At 41.4% G+C, this 15906-nt stretch overlaps 1 protein-coding gene across 1 annotated transcript in view; it reads left to right on the forward strand.

Moving 5' to 3' along the window:
* Nucleotides 1-11534, forward strand: part of LOC103695637 (zinc finger CCCH domain-containing protein 45-like) — a 43031-nt gene extending 31497 nt beyond the window's left edge. The window contains exons 6-7 of the mRNA XM_008777010.6: nt 7439-7525; nt 10151-11534. Coding sequence (XP_008775232.4) covers nt 7439-7525; nt 10151-11026 — 963 coding nt within the window. The 3' untranslated portion in view covers nt 11027-11534. The remainder of the gene's footprint in view (nt 1-7438; nt 7526-10150) is intronic.
* The last annotated feature ends 4372 nt before the right edge of the window (nt 11535-15906 follow it).

A 15906-nucleotide genomic window follows, 5' to 3' on the forward strand; every position in this document is an offset into this window, starting at 1 on the left:
GCCTGTCTTTTCTCTCTATTTGGAAGCTATGCAGTGTTGAAGTGGTCAAAATGATAGAAGGCTACCCTACTGCATAGGGTTCTCATGGAGTCAAACTCAGACTCTGAAGCATGAATTGTCTAGAACTAATCATAACTTAAATTTGTACATGGTGTAGAGTTATGGCTATTAGTTTTCTTAGATCTTAAAGTATCTTGGACCGCAGGTTACTTGGCCATATATTGTCTTGACCAATTTGTTGCCTTTTTTCACTTATTTGGTTACTTGGTCCTTGGATTAGGGTAGGCTATATGCAGTGATGGCAAAGCTGGACAGATAGGCTTTTATATTGCAATATAAGTTTTCTTTTTCTTTTTCTTTTTTTTGAGAAAGAAAGTGTTTTCTTTCTCGTCCCCGCTCTTTCCCCCCCTTCTCTCTAGGGGTCTTTTCCCCTTCTTCTATTCTCCCTCTCCTTCTTTCTTGGCCTCTTTGTCTCTCTTATATTATCTTTGTTTTCTTGATGACATTATCCCTATTTCCCCTTTCCACTGTTCTACACCTCACTCTTCTTAATGTTTCTCATTGTAAGCTGAGATTTGCTTACATAGCAACCATAAAACCCTCAGCACCTTTCAAATTAGTCTCATACATCCTCAGGAGCCTTCTAAACTAATTTGTTGGCCTAGAAGCCTGTTAACTTGTTAACACCCATCAAAATATTCCCTTTTTGCCATATTTTCTACAATAGGATTTCAAGGCAACAATAGCTTATTCCTAATCCCTCTCATCCCTTAGTCTCATCTATGCTATGGAGGTCATCTCAAGTGGTCCTACATCGGGTTGGTATCAAAGTCAAACTTCTTGCTTTACCCTTTTGTCCTCATCTCTTTCCTACTTTTTTTTGGTTTCTTTCTCTTTCCGCTATAGTAACCAACAGCGAGCTTATTTAAGGTTTGATTCTCTCACCTGAGTATATGCGTGAACAAAAAAAATCTAAGAGGAACTGATTGTCAAAACTTTTGTGTTTCTAGAATCTTATGTAGTGAACTCGCTATAATCAATGACTGGTATACAAGCCAATTTGATACTAATTATTAGAAACCATGATATTGGTGCTGAAAGACAAACTGTAGTAAGATCTTGCACTTTCAGCCATATATCCTCCTCAAATACAAAATCAGATCCTTCCACTGTGGATCTTGGAGTGAAGTTGAAGGTTGTATACTTATATTTGGAGCAAATATGGGGACTTTTGTTGACTAGTTACATAGCCTTGAAAGCTTCTCCAAATGGTCTCATGTATCCATAATAGTTCTCTGATGAGCAATTGCCAATTTTCAATTCCTGATCTAGAGGCCATGAGTGTAAAGCATGGCACTAGTGGGTTGTGCTTATTTGATGTGACAACACAAACTTGCAACATTTGGGGGGAGATTTTTGGAGCAATAACCACAGCTTTATTGTAACACTTATGGTGTTGCTCAGAGCAAGAGATCTTGCGGAAATTGAAGCATGAGCTATGCTACATGGGCTACAGTTAGCACATGAACACCAACTAATCCATTTACTGGCGTAGATTGATAGCAGTTCACTTTATGACTCTCCTACAGCACATTGAACCACCATTGCATATTGCTTCACTAGTATCTAATATTCAATACTTGTGAGACCAATTTATAGAGATTTGGATCACTCTCATCTCTGGAAACTAGAGAAGATCGGCTGATTGGTTGGCAAAGAGGACCATGTCCACTCAATGCATATTTTCTTCACTTCCCTTCTAGTGGACATGCTTTCTGTCTTTAGGAAAGAGTTTGCAATTATAGTTTGGTGATCTAGTCAATGCTATAGAGCCACATATCATCCCCCGCCAAAAAAGTATGAGCTATCTAACGATAGTTTTTCTCTTTTTTTTTTCTTTCTTTTTTTGTGTTGAAGTGAAACTGAAGGGAGTTGCAAGAGTTTGGTGAGCCAAATATTCAACAAAATAATTATGCCAACATTCGAAGTTCAAAGGACATGATAGATATGACAAGGCATTTTGTTCCACCTAATTACAAAAATAGGTCTATCACCAATTTATCCATTTGGTGCATGGTAGCTACATAGTGGAAGTATACACATGATTGTTCTGCAATTTGATAGCATGATCCAAGTTCCCATGGGATGAAGACGTGTTGATTTCAATGTATTGCCGAGGTCTGAACACCCCAAATTTTAGTGATGTTAGCAGCCAAGAAGATTTATATGATATCTGATGAGATACAAGTCATGTTCCAAATGGAGCATGATCAAACAAAAATATCTGTGTTGAAGCTAGGGGTGCAAATGGGTCGGGCTGGGTCATGAGTGACCTCGACCCAACCTGGTTCCTTATTCAAGTTCTAATTTTAGACCCATACCCAACCCAATAGAAGATCAAGTTAGATCAGTCGGGTCTACCGCTACAATTTTTGACCTATCATTCGGGTTAGGTCGGTTCCATGTATAACCCGAATCCAACCCAAAAAATTTGGGTCCGAATCGAGTCTGGGTCGGGTCCGGGTCGGGTCAACCCATCCATGACTTCAGAATTTATTTGCACCTCCGCAGGCTACGGCCCGCAGGCCGAAATAATTTTATAGATTCGAGTCGGGTCGGGTTGTAGGATTGAAAATCCAAAATTATCTAAATTTCAAATGGGTCGGGTCGAATTTGAATTTATTAAACTCAGACTCGACCCAGAAAATGGAATGGGTCCAATTTTAGAACTTGACCCGGCTCCAAGGGTCCTCCAAAACAGGTCGGGTTAGATATAAGCAGGTCGGGTCATGGGTCAACCCGACCCATTTGCAGCCTTAGTTAAAGCTTTCTGACTCATTCAGATTAGAGCAATAAGTGCCAGAGATGAGCCACTCAAAACCATCAATAATTTACACAATAATTAGTGTCAAACCATCACACACTTTAAGCGCATAGATTTGTTCATGTGTGAGTTCCAAACAAAGGGCCAAAATTCAAGATTTCACTTGCAATGGATTTGGCCACTAATATGCATAGTGTGCTAATTGTTGACAAGGCGTTTTTCATCATTGATGCAAGTTTTGAGTGGAAGGACAAAGTGATCCTAGAGCAGGAAGAGTGTGACAGAAATAAGTGAGGGAAGTGAAGATGAAGTGCATCATTATGTTGTCCTTCCCTACTTTTCACGCCTTGTCATGAAATGGCAAAGAATAGAGTGATGGAATAGGCAACTGCGCAACCTGGGGATTGATTCCCGGAGCTGCATGGATGTTCTTGAAAATAGGGGCGCACTTGCATTGGTACAAAGTGGCATGGATGATTAACACAAACTTAAAGGTCCATGAATGCAGGCTTTGACCTATTCAATTGGAATTATGGTTGATGTAGTGCAATGTGACCACCTGTGAAGGTATGTCACATCCTTCTTGGGTGTGAATAAAAGCCACCATAGCCGCTGCTAACTTGGTGGAAGATTAAATACTATAGCAATTACTGTTATGGCACTATTCATGCTCCCGTAATCATTGACAGTAATCAGCATACTAGGGAGTCTAAAACTCTTGTTAGGATTTTGTTTTTACTCTAAAATGATATTTGAGATATGTAATCAGATTTACATGCAAAAGATGAATGTTGGGTTTTCTTTTCACTTATGGTGTGATGCTGTAGGGCATGGTCTGCCGTACCTGTCCGTACCAGCCGGTATAGGCCAGTATGTACCGGTCCGGCTTGAGACCGGTACCGGATCAGCGTGGAATCCGGTACCAGTAGTTTATTATTGAAGAACCGGTACGGGACCGGTTCATACCGGTCCGGGCCGCCACCGGTACGCCGACCGGTACCGGTACGACGGACCTTGCTGTAGGGTATGTGCAATGCTTGCAAGCCTGGGTGTGATTCTTAGGTCCCAAAGTAAGTTAGGGAAAAAGTATTCTCTTTTCACTTACCTTTTAATTTTCTGTGTTATGAATGTTGGGTTTTCTTTTCACTTATGGTGTGATGCTGTAGAGTACGTGCAATGCTTGCAAGCCTGGGTGTGATTCTTAGGTCCCAAAGTAAGTAAGGGAAAAAGTATTCTCTTTTCACTTACCTTTTAATTTTCTGTGTTATGATTTTCTAATTCAATATTCTTCTAAATTTAGTTTTGCTTCCTTTTCCTCTTCCTATTTACTCTTTTAGATCTTTCTTCTAGTGTTTTTTTGTTATCATTAAAGACAGAATTCAGTTCCTTTTTTCCTCTTCCTCTGGTTCTAGGTAAGATTAGATCTTCAATTTGCTGCAAGCCTGCAACCAGCCTGCTTCCTAGGGTCAGCAAATAGTTTGAAAAGATCTGATCACTTTCTTTTGGCACCTAAACCTGTTACTGTTGTGCTGCGCTCCAATCAAAGATTTAATATTCAAGAATGTCTCTATGTTTGCAGATTCGAAACTTTTTGGATGTGTGTCCAACCTTGGCTTTCTAAACCAACCATCCTCATCCTTCAATAATCCTCATCCATATTTGTCTTGTCTCCCGTCCGTAAACTCTAGTTTGTCCTTTTGCCTAGCTGTCCTACATCAAGGTACTCAAGCCGCAAGGTACTTTTTTTTTAAAAAAAAATATTGGATAAAAATTTATTTGTTTCTTTGGTCCTTAGGCTGGTCTCTATATATTGGGAAAGCTTTGCTCTATATATAGGAGGTGAGAAAAGTATTGACTTGAGTTGTATCATTCTGTGAATTCAGTTGTTGAGCAAGAAAATGATTTTGTTTCTCCCTTTTGTCTCCCTCTCTTCCCATTGCCTCCGCTCTCTCCTAACTTCTTGTCCTCCCTCCCTATTTCTGAATTCTTAACCCCTTTATTTCTCTTATAATATCCTCTATTTTGTTGGGGAATAGTCTCATAGTCCAACTCAAAAGCTTAAGCTGGTAGGTGGATGGTTCCATGAGTATATAAGACCAACTAAAGTCCCTAATTTATCCAATGTATGACTATTTCTCAACATCTCCTCTCACATGTAGAGTCCAAGGGATGGAACTCAAAGAGGGGTGATGTGTGGATTAGTGAGTGGGAGCATGGAGGCATCAGTAGGAAAGACCTTATGATGTTAAAGTCCAACTCAAAATTTTAAGCCAGTAGGTAGATGGGTCTATGAGTATATAATGCCAACTAGTCCCTAACCTATCTAATTTGGGACTATTTCTCAACGGTTTTCTGCTTATATTATCCCCTTATCCACTTCTCTACGCCTCACTCTTCTTGGAGGTTGTGATTGTGAGCTGTGATTTGATTACATATCAACTACATGCCCTCTCAGAACCCTTTACAACCTTTACAACCTTTAAGATTAGTATACTATGATACTTAGGAGCCTTCTAAACTAATTTGTTGATTTTGAAGACTTGCTAACACTATCAAAGTACTCCCTTTCTACCTTGTTTTCTGCAATAGGATGACATTGCAAAAAGTTCCTATTTCGTAATTTTCTTTACCCTTGGGCTCATTTTAGCTAGGCCATCTCAAGTGGTCTTGCATTAAGAAATGTCTTCGTCTTTGGTACTTGTTGCTCAACATACTTGGTTGCCTATTGTTATAAAGAAATCTCAAGGTTTAGCTTTAGTTATTGAATATAGTGAGAGCAAAAGTGTAGAAGTACTAATAGGAGATTAGGATAATAATGTGGAATGGGTATGTACTTTTATTAATCAAGCTGCAGTGCAGGAGTGAGGCCTTCTTATAATGAATAAGCTTTTGAAACAAGTTAATATAACCTTGGTGATCGAGGTTGGGTCCTTGTGGGGGCAACAGATATTGTTTCTCCTCTTAGCATGTTTAAGTTTGCTCATATATGCTTGCACACGAGCTGTTTTATGCAATCCCCTCAAAGTTAGCAGTATCAAGTATAAAAACACAAACTATTTTTTTAATTATGTTGTTTATAATTATATTTATTGTTGTTATTAATAAATAGATTAATAATTAAATGATACCCATATTATAGGAAGTTAGACTACATTGTTTAACCCTTAAATCAGCATAACAGACTAAAGGGTCATTCATGTTTTTTAAAGGACCAGTAAATGTTATTTTGCATGCCATTTAAATTTGTTGAGATTGCATGGTCATTTAAGGAGTGGTTCAAGATTTAGAGTATACCTTTCTAAGAATCTTGGGTTATAAGCATTCCTAATGAATATTCTATCTGGATGTGACAAGGATCTAGCAAGAAAATGAAGAAAATTTCTATAAACTTGCCTAAGATCAACAAAATGATTCATGTGCATTAATCTTTTTGACCTCTTTTAACATCCATATAAAGTTCATTCCATTGTCAAATTTTAAGGGTCTAATATTATAATTTCCTGACTCATAGAAGTATAGAACCAAGCATATAGCTTATATAATGTGGGTATTTTATTCCAGTCCAGGACTTGCTATTTTGTTATAGGGCACTCAATGTTATTGGTTTTGAAAGAAATCTGGGCCTTGCATGCTTAAAGGAATTTGCAATTTGGATGGAGGAGAAGTGAAGAAATTAACATCCCCATATAAAATTCCTGCATTTAACTGTCAAACTTCAAGGTCGAACATTAGCACATCTGACCCATAGTACAGAACCAAGCATTGTTCATGTAATGTTGGTAGTTTATTCCAGCCCAGGACATGCCATTGTATTATATGGTGGACAAATCATTGGTTTTGAAATAATTCTAGGTCCTGCATGCTTGAGCAGGTTCGCCATGTGGATGGAGTGGGTTCGTATATAGAAGTCTAATTATAAAAGATACATTGTTACATTTGAGAGATTTGGAGGAGTGTTATAATTTTGATTGTTGACAAAGCGATACTGTTAACTGTGATGAATGGGGTCCAAAAGTTGATAGCTGACAAAATAGTAGTGGTGCCATTGAGGTCACACCTTACTTTTTTACTAGCAATAGATGTAATTTCAGTAGCGAGTTTGGGATTATTTTCCGCATGTACCAAGAGGCTTGTGAAGTTGCTGGGGCTGGTAAGATCTTGTTATGAAGGCATGGACTATCTTTGATTTTAGTTTCCTTCTAGCAGATATTAGTCTTTAGATGTCTTTTTGTTGTTGTAACAAATTTATGAAATCTCGATAAAATGGTTTTAATGAGAAAGTTGACCGTTGGCATTTATTATAATGTATCATTGCTTGGTGCAATGATAAAAGGCTTGGGTTGACAAGTGCAATGGCATGGGTCCGAGTTCTGATGCAACTACACTCTGGGGAAAAAAAGGCAAAGGTTAGGTTTGTCCTCAGTTTGCCCCTCCCAAGATCTTGGATTGCTAGGACCGTAACTGGTTAATGTACTTTTTTTAGCCATTGGTATTTATTACATGGTGTTGGCTAAAATTTGTATTTTCTTATTAGTTTGTCTCTTAGAAGCTCAATAATTGAATCTTATTGAGACTAAAATTTTAGTTCTTATCAATTTTTTGACATGATTGCAGATAAGTCGAGACTGTCAAGAGTTGGAGCCTTTTATTGGTGAACAGTTGGCTTCTTTGCTTTATCTTGAGCCAGATAGTGAACTCATGGTATGCTGTTTCACATTTACCTAACTTTTATAATCTGTACATTGTATAACCATTAATTATGAAATTAACCTACATTGGACATCAGACCTGCACATCTTTGTTGAGTCCTCCATATCCCAGGATAAAGAATTTGTAGAAATTAGTGAAACTCGGGGTATGAGTCGAAGATATACAATTACTAAATACCTGGCGTACACACTAATATGAAATAAGATTCTTAATTTCACTTTGGCTTATACACTAATTCCCCCTTTTGGTGTGTAATGAAATGTGGCTTTCAATTATTTCACTATTAATGCCATGTCATTGGATCCACTCTTGTGGACAAGTCTACCTTTCGGTTCTTCCTAAACCATATGTCATCTCCTCCTAAAAACTAATAATGCTTTGTACTAGTTCTTTTGCTACCTTTAACATTTCTATTTTTATTTCAACCATTCTTCTTAAGTCTTCAATTTCTTCTAGAGTACTTCTTTGTGTACTCCAGTGTATACAAGGAATGTGTACCGAACCAGGTTTTGTACGCCATACATGAGTATAAACGGGGTAACCCCAGTAGCCCAGCAAAACCCTGGGTGGAGTATATGCCAGGGTATGTGCTAGAGTTCGCAAAGCATTTTTCTTTCTTTTATAGACCTCTTGAGCTTTTTTGGCAATTAATGCTTTGCTGTTTCCATATTCAGCCCTCACCAAGGATTACAATGTCTGTATGTATCATACCTTCTGTCTGATATATACTGTCTAAAAAGGTTATCAACAGTGTAAGGCGCATCTTTTTGCCGTTTGTGGTGGCTCACACTGCTGTGTCAGGTCGTATGGATGTGTAGCATAGCATGCTTACCCGTATGGATTATATCCTGCTTGTTATTTTAAAATCCTTATTTTTCTTGATCATCCTTGTATCTATTCAAGAGAGGTGTGGGGCTCTTCTCCATTGTTTATTATTGTCATTGTTATTGTTATTGTTGTAATTACTTTTTGTCACAGGATTTGAAGGCCCATCTACAGATTGAACATGGTGGGGTGAAAATTATTCTATATAGCGACAAAGGAGAGATTACGGAATTATACAGTACAAATTTTTTACATATTATGACTAATTTACAAGCATACAACATAACCATCTAGGACGTCTACAACATTTACAATGTGATAACCATGTGTATTTGTAGTATACATAGTTGCATGTTTCCTTGTGGTTTTTATCAGAAATTTCAGATGTACGTGTTGCATATATGTAGTCATAGTTATGTATTTTTAATACGTTTAATAAATAAATTCTTGACCTTTATGATGTTTGCCTCCTTACATGAATTTACCAATATTTCTTCTTTGACTAGGTCATTATTCTTGCATTCTTTTCTTGTTTCAACTTATGAATGAGCATTATTAGTTACCTGAAGCAGGAGTAGATTGGTATGTGTGTGTGAGGAAGAGAATCTCTTAAACAAAGAAGTGCTAAGGAAGCATGTGAGGTTCCTAAGTAGTTCAGCACCCTAGGTAGAAGATAAATAGGCTTGACTTTCCACCCACTGGAGAATGGCTGTTAACTTTTAAATGCTTCCAGTTATTTCTTCATTCCTCTTAATCATTTAAATTTGCATGTGTAGAACAGATGGTGGTATTGCAAGTTGTGGAGTATATAAAATCTGGTTACAATTCTTATCCTTATTTTGATTCTTACTATGCTAATGAAAATTAAGGTCCAAAAGCGCGTTAGACCATTTTATCAAAATTACATCTTTCTTTTAGTTTTTGATCATGAAGTAGTTGTACTTTACCATCCCAAAATTGAATATAGTGAGCATTCATTGTTTACCCATTCCAATAGATCAGAAACACAATTTCTTTGGTTTGTCATACAATTCTAACAACAATAAATTCTTTTGTCTTTTCATAAATTTTATTTAGGTTTGTTCGAGAAACATATTTATGAGAAAAGAGCCCTTATATACCATTATGTGACTTGGTTCATCCTCTTCAGCTTAACGATTTATTTGGGCAACTTTAACCGATTGTCATCATGTATGCTCTCCTCTTTTTTTGACGAAATCATGTATGCTCTCCTTATCTACTAAAAGTTTTCTTCCACAATCTTCGGCTGGACAAACTGTGGGATCATAAAACTCGTGCCAAAAAAGGTTTGACTCTGAGAAATTTATTCCTTGCTAATCCATCATTGCTATATGTATCACATTCTTTCATATGGCTCTGCTAAGTACTCCTCAATTGGTTTGGCACTTCTCTGGGATTGTTTAAATTGACCTATAGGTTAATGACCATCATTGTCATAAATCCTGTGACTTAACAAATTTCCAGTTGTCCTTTTTTCTAATAAAATATGTCAAAAGAATTTCTCAAATGAAAATTCAATTAGTTTTTCTTTTAATATTAATGAATGCTGAAGGTTGGTTAGGCAAAGAATTGTTGATTGCTCTTTAATTTATTTTGCCAATGATTTGGCCAATTTTGAAAATTGTCTTTGTTATACATACTTCTTTTTCAAGTTCCTTTACCTGTTCATTTTAGTTACATCCTTATGCTTGAATGCTATTCATTTTCTCTTGTTCTGTTTTATTTTAAATATTTGCGTGTTGTGTACTGAAAGAGTGAGTTATGATGCAGGCAATGCTGATTGCTGCAGAATCTAAATGTGAGGAGGAAAAAGCAAAGGGAGTTAGTACAGATGAAGCAGCTGATAATCCAGATATTGTCCTTTTTGAGGACAATGAAGAAGAGGAGGATGAAGAAAGCGAGGAAGAGGATGAGAGCAGTGGCCAGAGTGCCCAAGGAAGGGGTAGAGGAAGAGGAATGATGTGGCAGCCACACATGCCACCGGTGCGTGGAGGGAGGCCAATGCTTGGGGTCCGGGGTTTCCCTCCTGTCATGATGGGTGCTGATGGATTTGGTTATGGTGATGGCTTTGCTACACCAGATATTTTTGGCGTTCCTCCCCGGGTTTTTGGACCATATGGGGGTCCCAGATTTTCTGGTGACTTCTCAGGAACAGGCTCCATGTCTGGGTTAGTTTTCCCTGGTAGGCCACCCCAGCCTAATGCCATTTTTCCAATGGGTGGCCTTGGAATGATGATGGGCCCAGGTCGGGCACCATTCATGGGTGGTATGGTGATGAGAGGTGTTGGTCGAGCCACTCGTCCGATGGGAGTGCCGCCTTTCCTCCATCCGCCTCCACCTCTACCCAACACTAGGGCTGCAAAGAGAGATCAAAGGAGACCCGCAAGTGATTGGAGTGACATGCATGAGCCAGGATCGGATCAGGGCAGCAAGGGTCAGGAAATGACAGGCCCTAGCCATGGAGTAGATGATGAGATGGTGTCTCATCATGGTGCAAAGGCCCAAACTGAGGGTAAATTTGTTTCTGCAAACAGTTTCCAGAATGATAGTGAGAGTGAGGATGAGGCAGCACCAAGACGGTCGAGGCATGGCGAAGGAAAGAGGAAGCGGCCTGGGTCTGAGGGTGAAGCAGCCTTGGACCAGTAATAGACACCACCGACTGAGCATCAAAACCACTGAGGTTACTAACATCTTTGCTGAAGGGTTATGTTCACGATCTGATGAGTGGTACAGGATACCTGAATTAACCACCCTCCTGTGACACTCTATTCTCAGGTTTTGGAGCCTCCTGTTGGGGAGTTGGAATTAATGAGTGTCAGATGGTTGTCGAAGAGTAATAGGGTGCATTAAAGAGAGATTAATGATGTGTATAATAATATCTATAAGAAGAAAGTAGGCACATAGACTATTGAAATGCTTTCTATTCTATTGGACCCTGTACCGCATAATTGTATATGAATTTGTGTACAAACTCGGAATTCTTTTGTTGTGTAGAGACCTTGCCACTTACCACCAGTGGCTGTCAGCTTCGATCATCTGAAGCATGGTGAGCAGATTTTGTTTTCGTTTTCATGCTTTCAAGAGACTTCCATGCAAACTAATCGTGAAAGATATCTTTCCTTGTTTCCAATATATAATTATTGAAGTTTTTATTGATCGAATGACTATGAATATAGGTAGCTATTACTGTGAAGTCACGCAACTTAGCTTCATGTTTTCCACCTTATACTAGAAATCAGATTTACGAACTATTATCAACTAAATAGACTGTGGTCCTACACTTGATCTTTTTTATTTGCTGCTTGATAGTAACATTACTTGCAGTCCAGGGTTCTATGGAGAGGCAGCCTTCAAACAAGTTCTGAGGGAAGCCTTTTCTTGTTTCTAATATGTAATTCTTGAAGCCGTTTTATTGCTCTGATGCCATGCGGCTGAAGCCAAATATTTAAGAAAAGGCTATATGGTTATGGCATATGGTTATTGTTGTTGACGAATTCAGGCCAAGGTCGGAGTGCAACTTGGAGAGCTCGGCTGGAAACGAACTGAGCAGGCTGTCCGAGGTGCGAAGGGTAGATCTCCTCTGGATGTGGCCTGTAAAAAGTCTGCTCACTGGAGAGTTTCTGACGGAATCCTCCGATATCTAAATTAGAATAACGAGACAACAATATAAAAGAGAGAGAATTTTAGCAGAGTGGTCTTTGTGAGTAATATTGCATGCGTACTTAAAGTTCCTCAGGCTCTTTCTTTATATAGGAGAGCTCATTTTGTCGTTATCTGGCCTGATGTGGCAAGCATTTATAGCTAGATAACGGTTGATTGTATGGTCGAGGTGTGGGTACTAGTTTGTGTGGGCGGCAGACAATGCTGGTGGGGAGTAGGTCGTGGCGCTGCCACGATTGCAGGTTGTTAAAGCTGTCGATTGTTGAGATTGTCAGTCTTTGTTGACATATGCTAATTATTCTTTGGCTGATGGCTCTTTGGCTGATTGGTCGAGGAGCTCACTTTGATTGGTTGGCTGCACGGCCAAGAAGGTCACTTCGGTTGGTCAGCTGCACGACTAAGGTCGAGGTTGTTCTCCTCGACTTACATCAAAGGATAGGTTTGGCTCGGGTTGAGGTGTCTAATATTTTTCACAATACTTGTCCCCCACTTTCAAGGTCGAGCTGCATCTTAGTTTGGGCGACGAAAGTCATGTCATCACCTTGATCGAGGGTAGCGCTCTTATCGGGGTCATTATATGCATCAATTAATCTTTTTGGAGCGTTGTCATGGTCGTCTTGAGGTGTCATCATTATAAGGTTTTCTTCAAGGCGTCATTAAAGCAGCAATCCGGTGGATCGCCCGTGCCATATCCGAGCTGACATGTGGCATGATTTGCTTGAGTAGACAAATCGGTGCTTTGATCAGGGTCATCTGCACCTCTATATAAGGGTAGCCCCTCTCCTCAATTTATACTTCTTGTTTCATCCATTGCATTGTCCAAGTACTCAAGTGTCCAAGCTCTCGGGAGGTGCTTTGGTGAAATTCTTCGTCTCCAGCTCCGGCGTCCCCCGCCTTCATTTTCAGCTTGTTTACTCCTTCGGCTGCTTGGCCCTTCTTCTTGGTCTTCTTTTGTCTTCTGCATCTCGTCCTTGACTTTTTTTTCTCGGTCTTTCCTTTCATCTTCTTATTGCTACCATGAGCAGGGTTGAGGTCAATGCTTCTAAGGAGAGTTATCCAACTGATCGCTCTTCTCAAGGTCAGCAGTTGTTGCCTTCGGGCGAGGCTGAGTTTGAGGTCAGATCGGGCCCGGATTATGAGGCATCTGTCCTTACTCAAGAGGAAATAGACCTTATCCGATCTTAGCATTTTGTGCCCCTCGAGTTCACTTTTGAGTTCGCTGGTCCATGTGACTGAGTGATAAACCCATGTCCTCCTCGGTTTGGTTTGTATGAGGAAATTCTACAGGCAGGGTTGAGGCTTCATTTCCACCCCATCTTTGTGCAATTGATGAGGTCTTACGTCCTCGTCCCGACCCAGCTAGTATCAAACTCCTGGTGGGTCTTAGTTGGTTTTCTTTCTCTTTGTCTTCTCTAGGGCATCCAAGCCTCGGTCCTCCTCTTCCGGGGGTGCTTCACCTTGAAGAGGCATCCTCAGGATAGTAGTTGGTGGTATTTCTCTCCTCGAAGAGACCACCAGCTGCTCCGAGGTACTCCCTCTTCCATCCATGGATGCAAAGTGAGGTTTTTCTTTGTCCAGCCCGAGTAGTTGTGAGGGTTTGAGACTGTGTGAGGGCATCTCAAAGCGATTTGAATCGACCCTCGAGGTTGTCTGATCACGATCAAAGGGCCTTGGACAAGCTTCTCCAGTCTCGAACTGAGATTCTTACCCTGCAGGAGTTACTGTCCGAGGAGACTCTGATTAAAGTTAGCATGAGTCCGGTTGACCCTCAAGGTGAGTTCCTCTTGGATTTTTCCTATCTTTGCACCTCAGTGTCATTGACCAACTTCGTCTTCGGTTTGCATCTCTTGTCGCCATGAAGACAAATCTCACACTGATTCGTGAGAGGAGAAAACGAAGAAAAGGTTGACCACGACTGTTGAGGGTAAGGCCTTTTAAAGGAAAAAGTTAAGGGGGGAGTCCTCCTTGGCTCTGCTACTAAAGTTGTTGCCGAGACCACTGTTGAGGCTTCAGTGCCCAAGGTGCCTCCCGAGGTGCTCGTACCTCGAGGGGAGATTATAGAGCTCAACCATGAGGTCGAGGTTGTTCAACCAGTCAGGTTGGCCTCTCTAGAGGGGGTCGTCCTTGCCCAACCCTATGCTTCTACCATGCCTCCACGCCAACCATCTCCCGAGCTTCACTCCTTGGCTTGATCGGATCTGGATCTATCCGCTTCATCCAAGGAGGGCCACTCAGCCTTGTCCCATGCCTCCGGGACCCATTTCCTAAAATGGGCAGTCGAAGAGTCCGACTCGGCTCTGGAGTCTCCCAAAGTGGCGAGGGTGCTGGTTTGAGCCATGCAGCTTCGAGCCAACAGGGTGCGCTTCCTTGACCCCATTGAGTTCTTCGATGGAGCCGTCACCACTGTCATTCGAGTAAGTTTCATAGATCTTCATTAAATCGCTTTCCTCGAGAACTAATTTCCCTTCTTCTTTCCAGCAAGCCCTCGAGGTCAGCTGCATGCATGAGAGGATCAAGTATGCTCGAGGAGCATCTCGGGGTACAAGGTGAGGGCAAAGACCGCCGAGGAGCACACTTGTCTGGCCGAGGCGGGGACAGAGGCTACTAAGGAGCGGGTTTGAAAAGTCGAGCTAAGGGTGAAGGCAGCCGAGGAGCACGCCTAGCAAGCCAAACTAAGGGCCAAGGCAAACGAAGACAAAGTCGAGTCGGCAGAAGCCCATCCCTCGGCTGTGCGGACCAGGCCATGATCATGGAGAGGCAACTATCCATGGCTAGGGAGGCCTACCACGCTGCTAAGCAGAAGGCCATAGAGCTTTTTGAGAAGCTGGCCAGGCCGAGTGAAAGGTTGTCGAGGCCAGGGAGGAGGGCATCTGCGCTAAGGCGAAGGTTGCGGAGGTGGTCAAAGAGTACCGCATCTTCGAAGAGTTTAAAGAGGAGGCCTTGAAGAATGCGACTGACGTCTTCGGAAAGGGATTCAAAGAATGCCAAGCTCGGGCTCAATGACTCTTCCTAGAGACGGACTTCTTCGGCCTAGATGATGGTGACGCCGATGTCGTTGGTGGCGATCTCGGTGACAGCGATGGCGACGAGGTCGGTGGTGGCAATGGCAGCGCCCTCGGCGGCGATGGTGGCAATGGCTAAGGCCCCAAGGAGGCCGCAAGAGCTGATCCAGGGGAATGCCCTCCTTGTCCTAGATTGTCGCCTTGCTCTGAGGGGGCTGCAGGAGCTAATTTGGAGGAATGCCCTCCTTATCCTCGATCATTGCCTTGACATCGCAGATGGCGCCCGAAGACTCGACCTCCAGGGTGATGGTCTTGTTGGTGTGGGTCTTTCCAAAGATTCGCTTATTGCAAGGTCAGATCTAGAACTCCTCATTTCAACCAAAGGAAACTTGGCACCTCAGCGGTAGAAAAGGTGATGCAAGCAAAGGATGAAGTCCCTCACCTTGTCATGTTTGCTTTTTCCTTTTTCGTTCAGGCAAACCGAGCTCAATATACCTTTCTTTTATTTAGCCTCTCACTTCGGCCTTTACATGCGCTCGACTACTTCTCAATTTCAGTTTGGGTCATCGCATCGAGCTCTTCCCCTCAGGGTTCTTTGGCATGTCTTGGGCTCCTCGATCGATCTTTCCAAAGTTCAGCTCCCAAAAAATTCTGAGTGAGCTCGGCTGAAGGAGGTCCCAACTTAGCCCGGGGTGTCTCCTTTTATCTCTGGAATATGGTACTAGAGGCATCCTTGGATTGAGATTCAGGAGGAATTCCATGTGGGCTCGGTCTTCTGCTCGAGCCATTCTCGACCTAGGGAGGTTGGTTGGCGTGCCAAGCCTTCAACACGGGAGCCCGTCTTCTGCTCGGTCTATTTTCGAC

Source organism: Phoenix dactylifera, chromosome 14, assembly GCF_051530095.1.
Source record: "Phoenix dactylifera cultivar Ajwa chromosome 14, Ajwa_hap1_PhDact_Kaust_v1.1, whole genome shotgun sequence".
Classification (NCBI taxonomy): domain Eukaryota; kingdom Viridiplantae; phylum Streptophyta; class Magnoliopsida; order Arecales; family Arecaceae; genus Phoenix; species Phoenix dactylifera.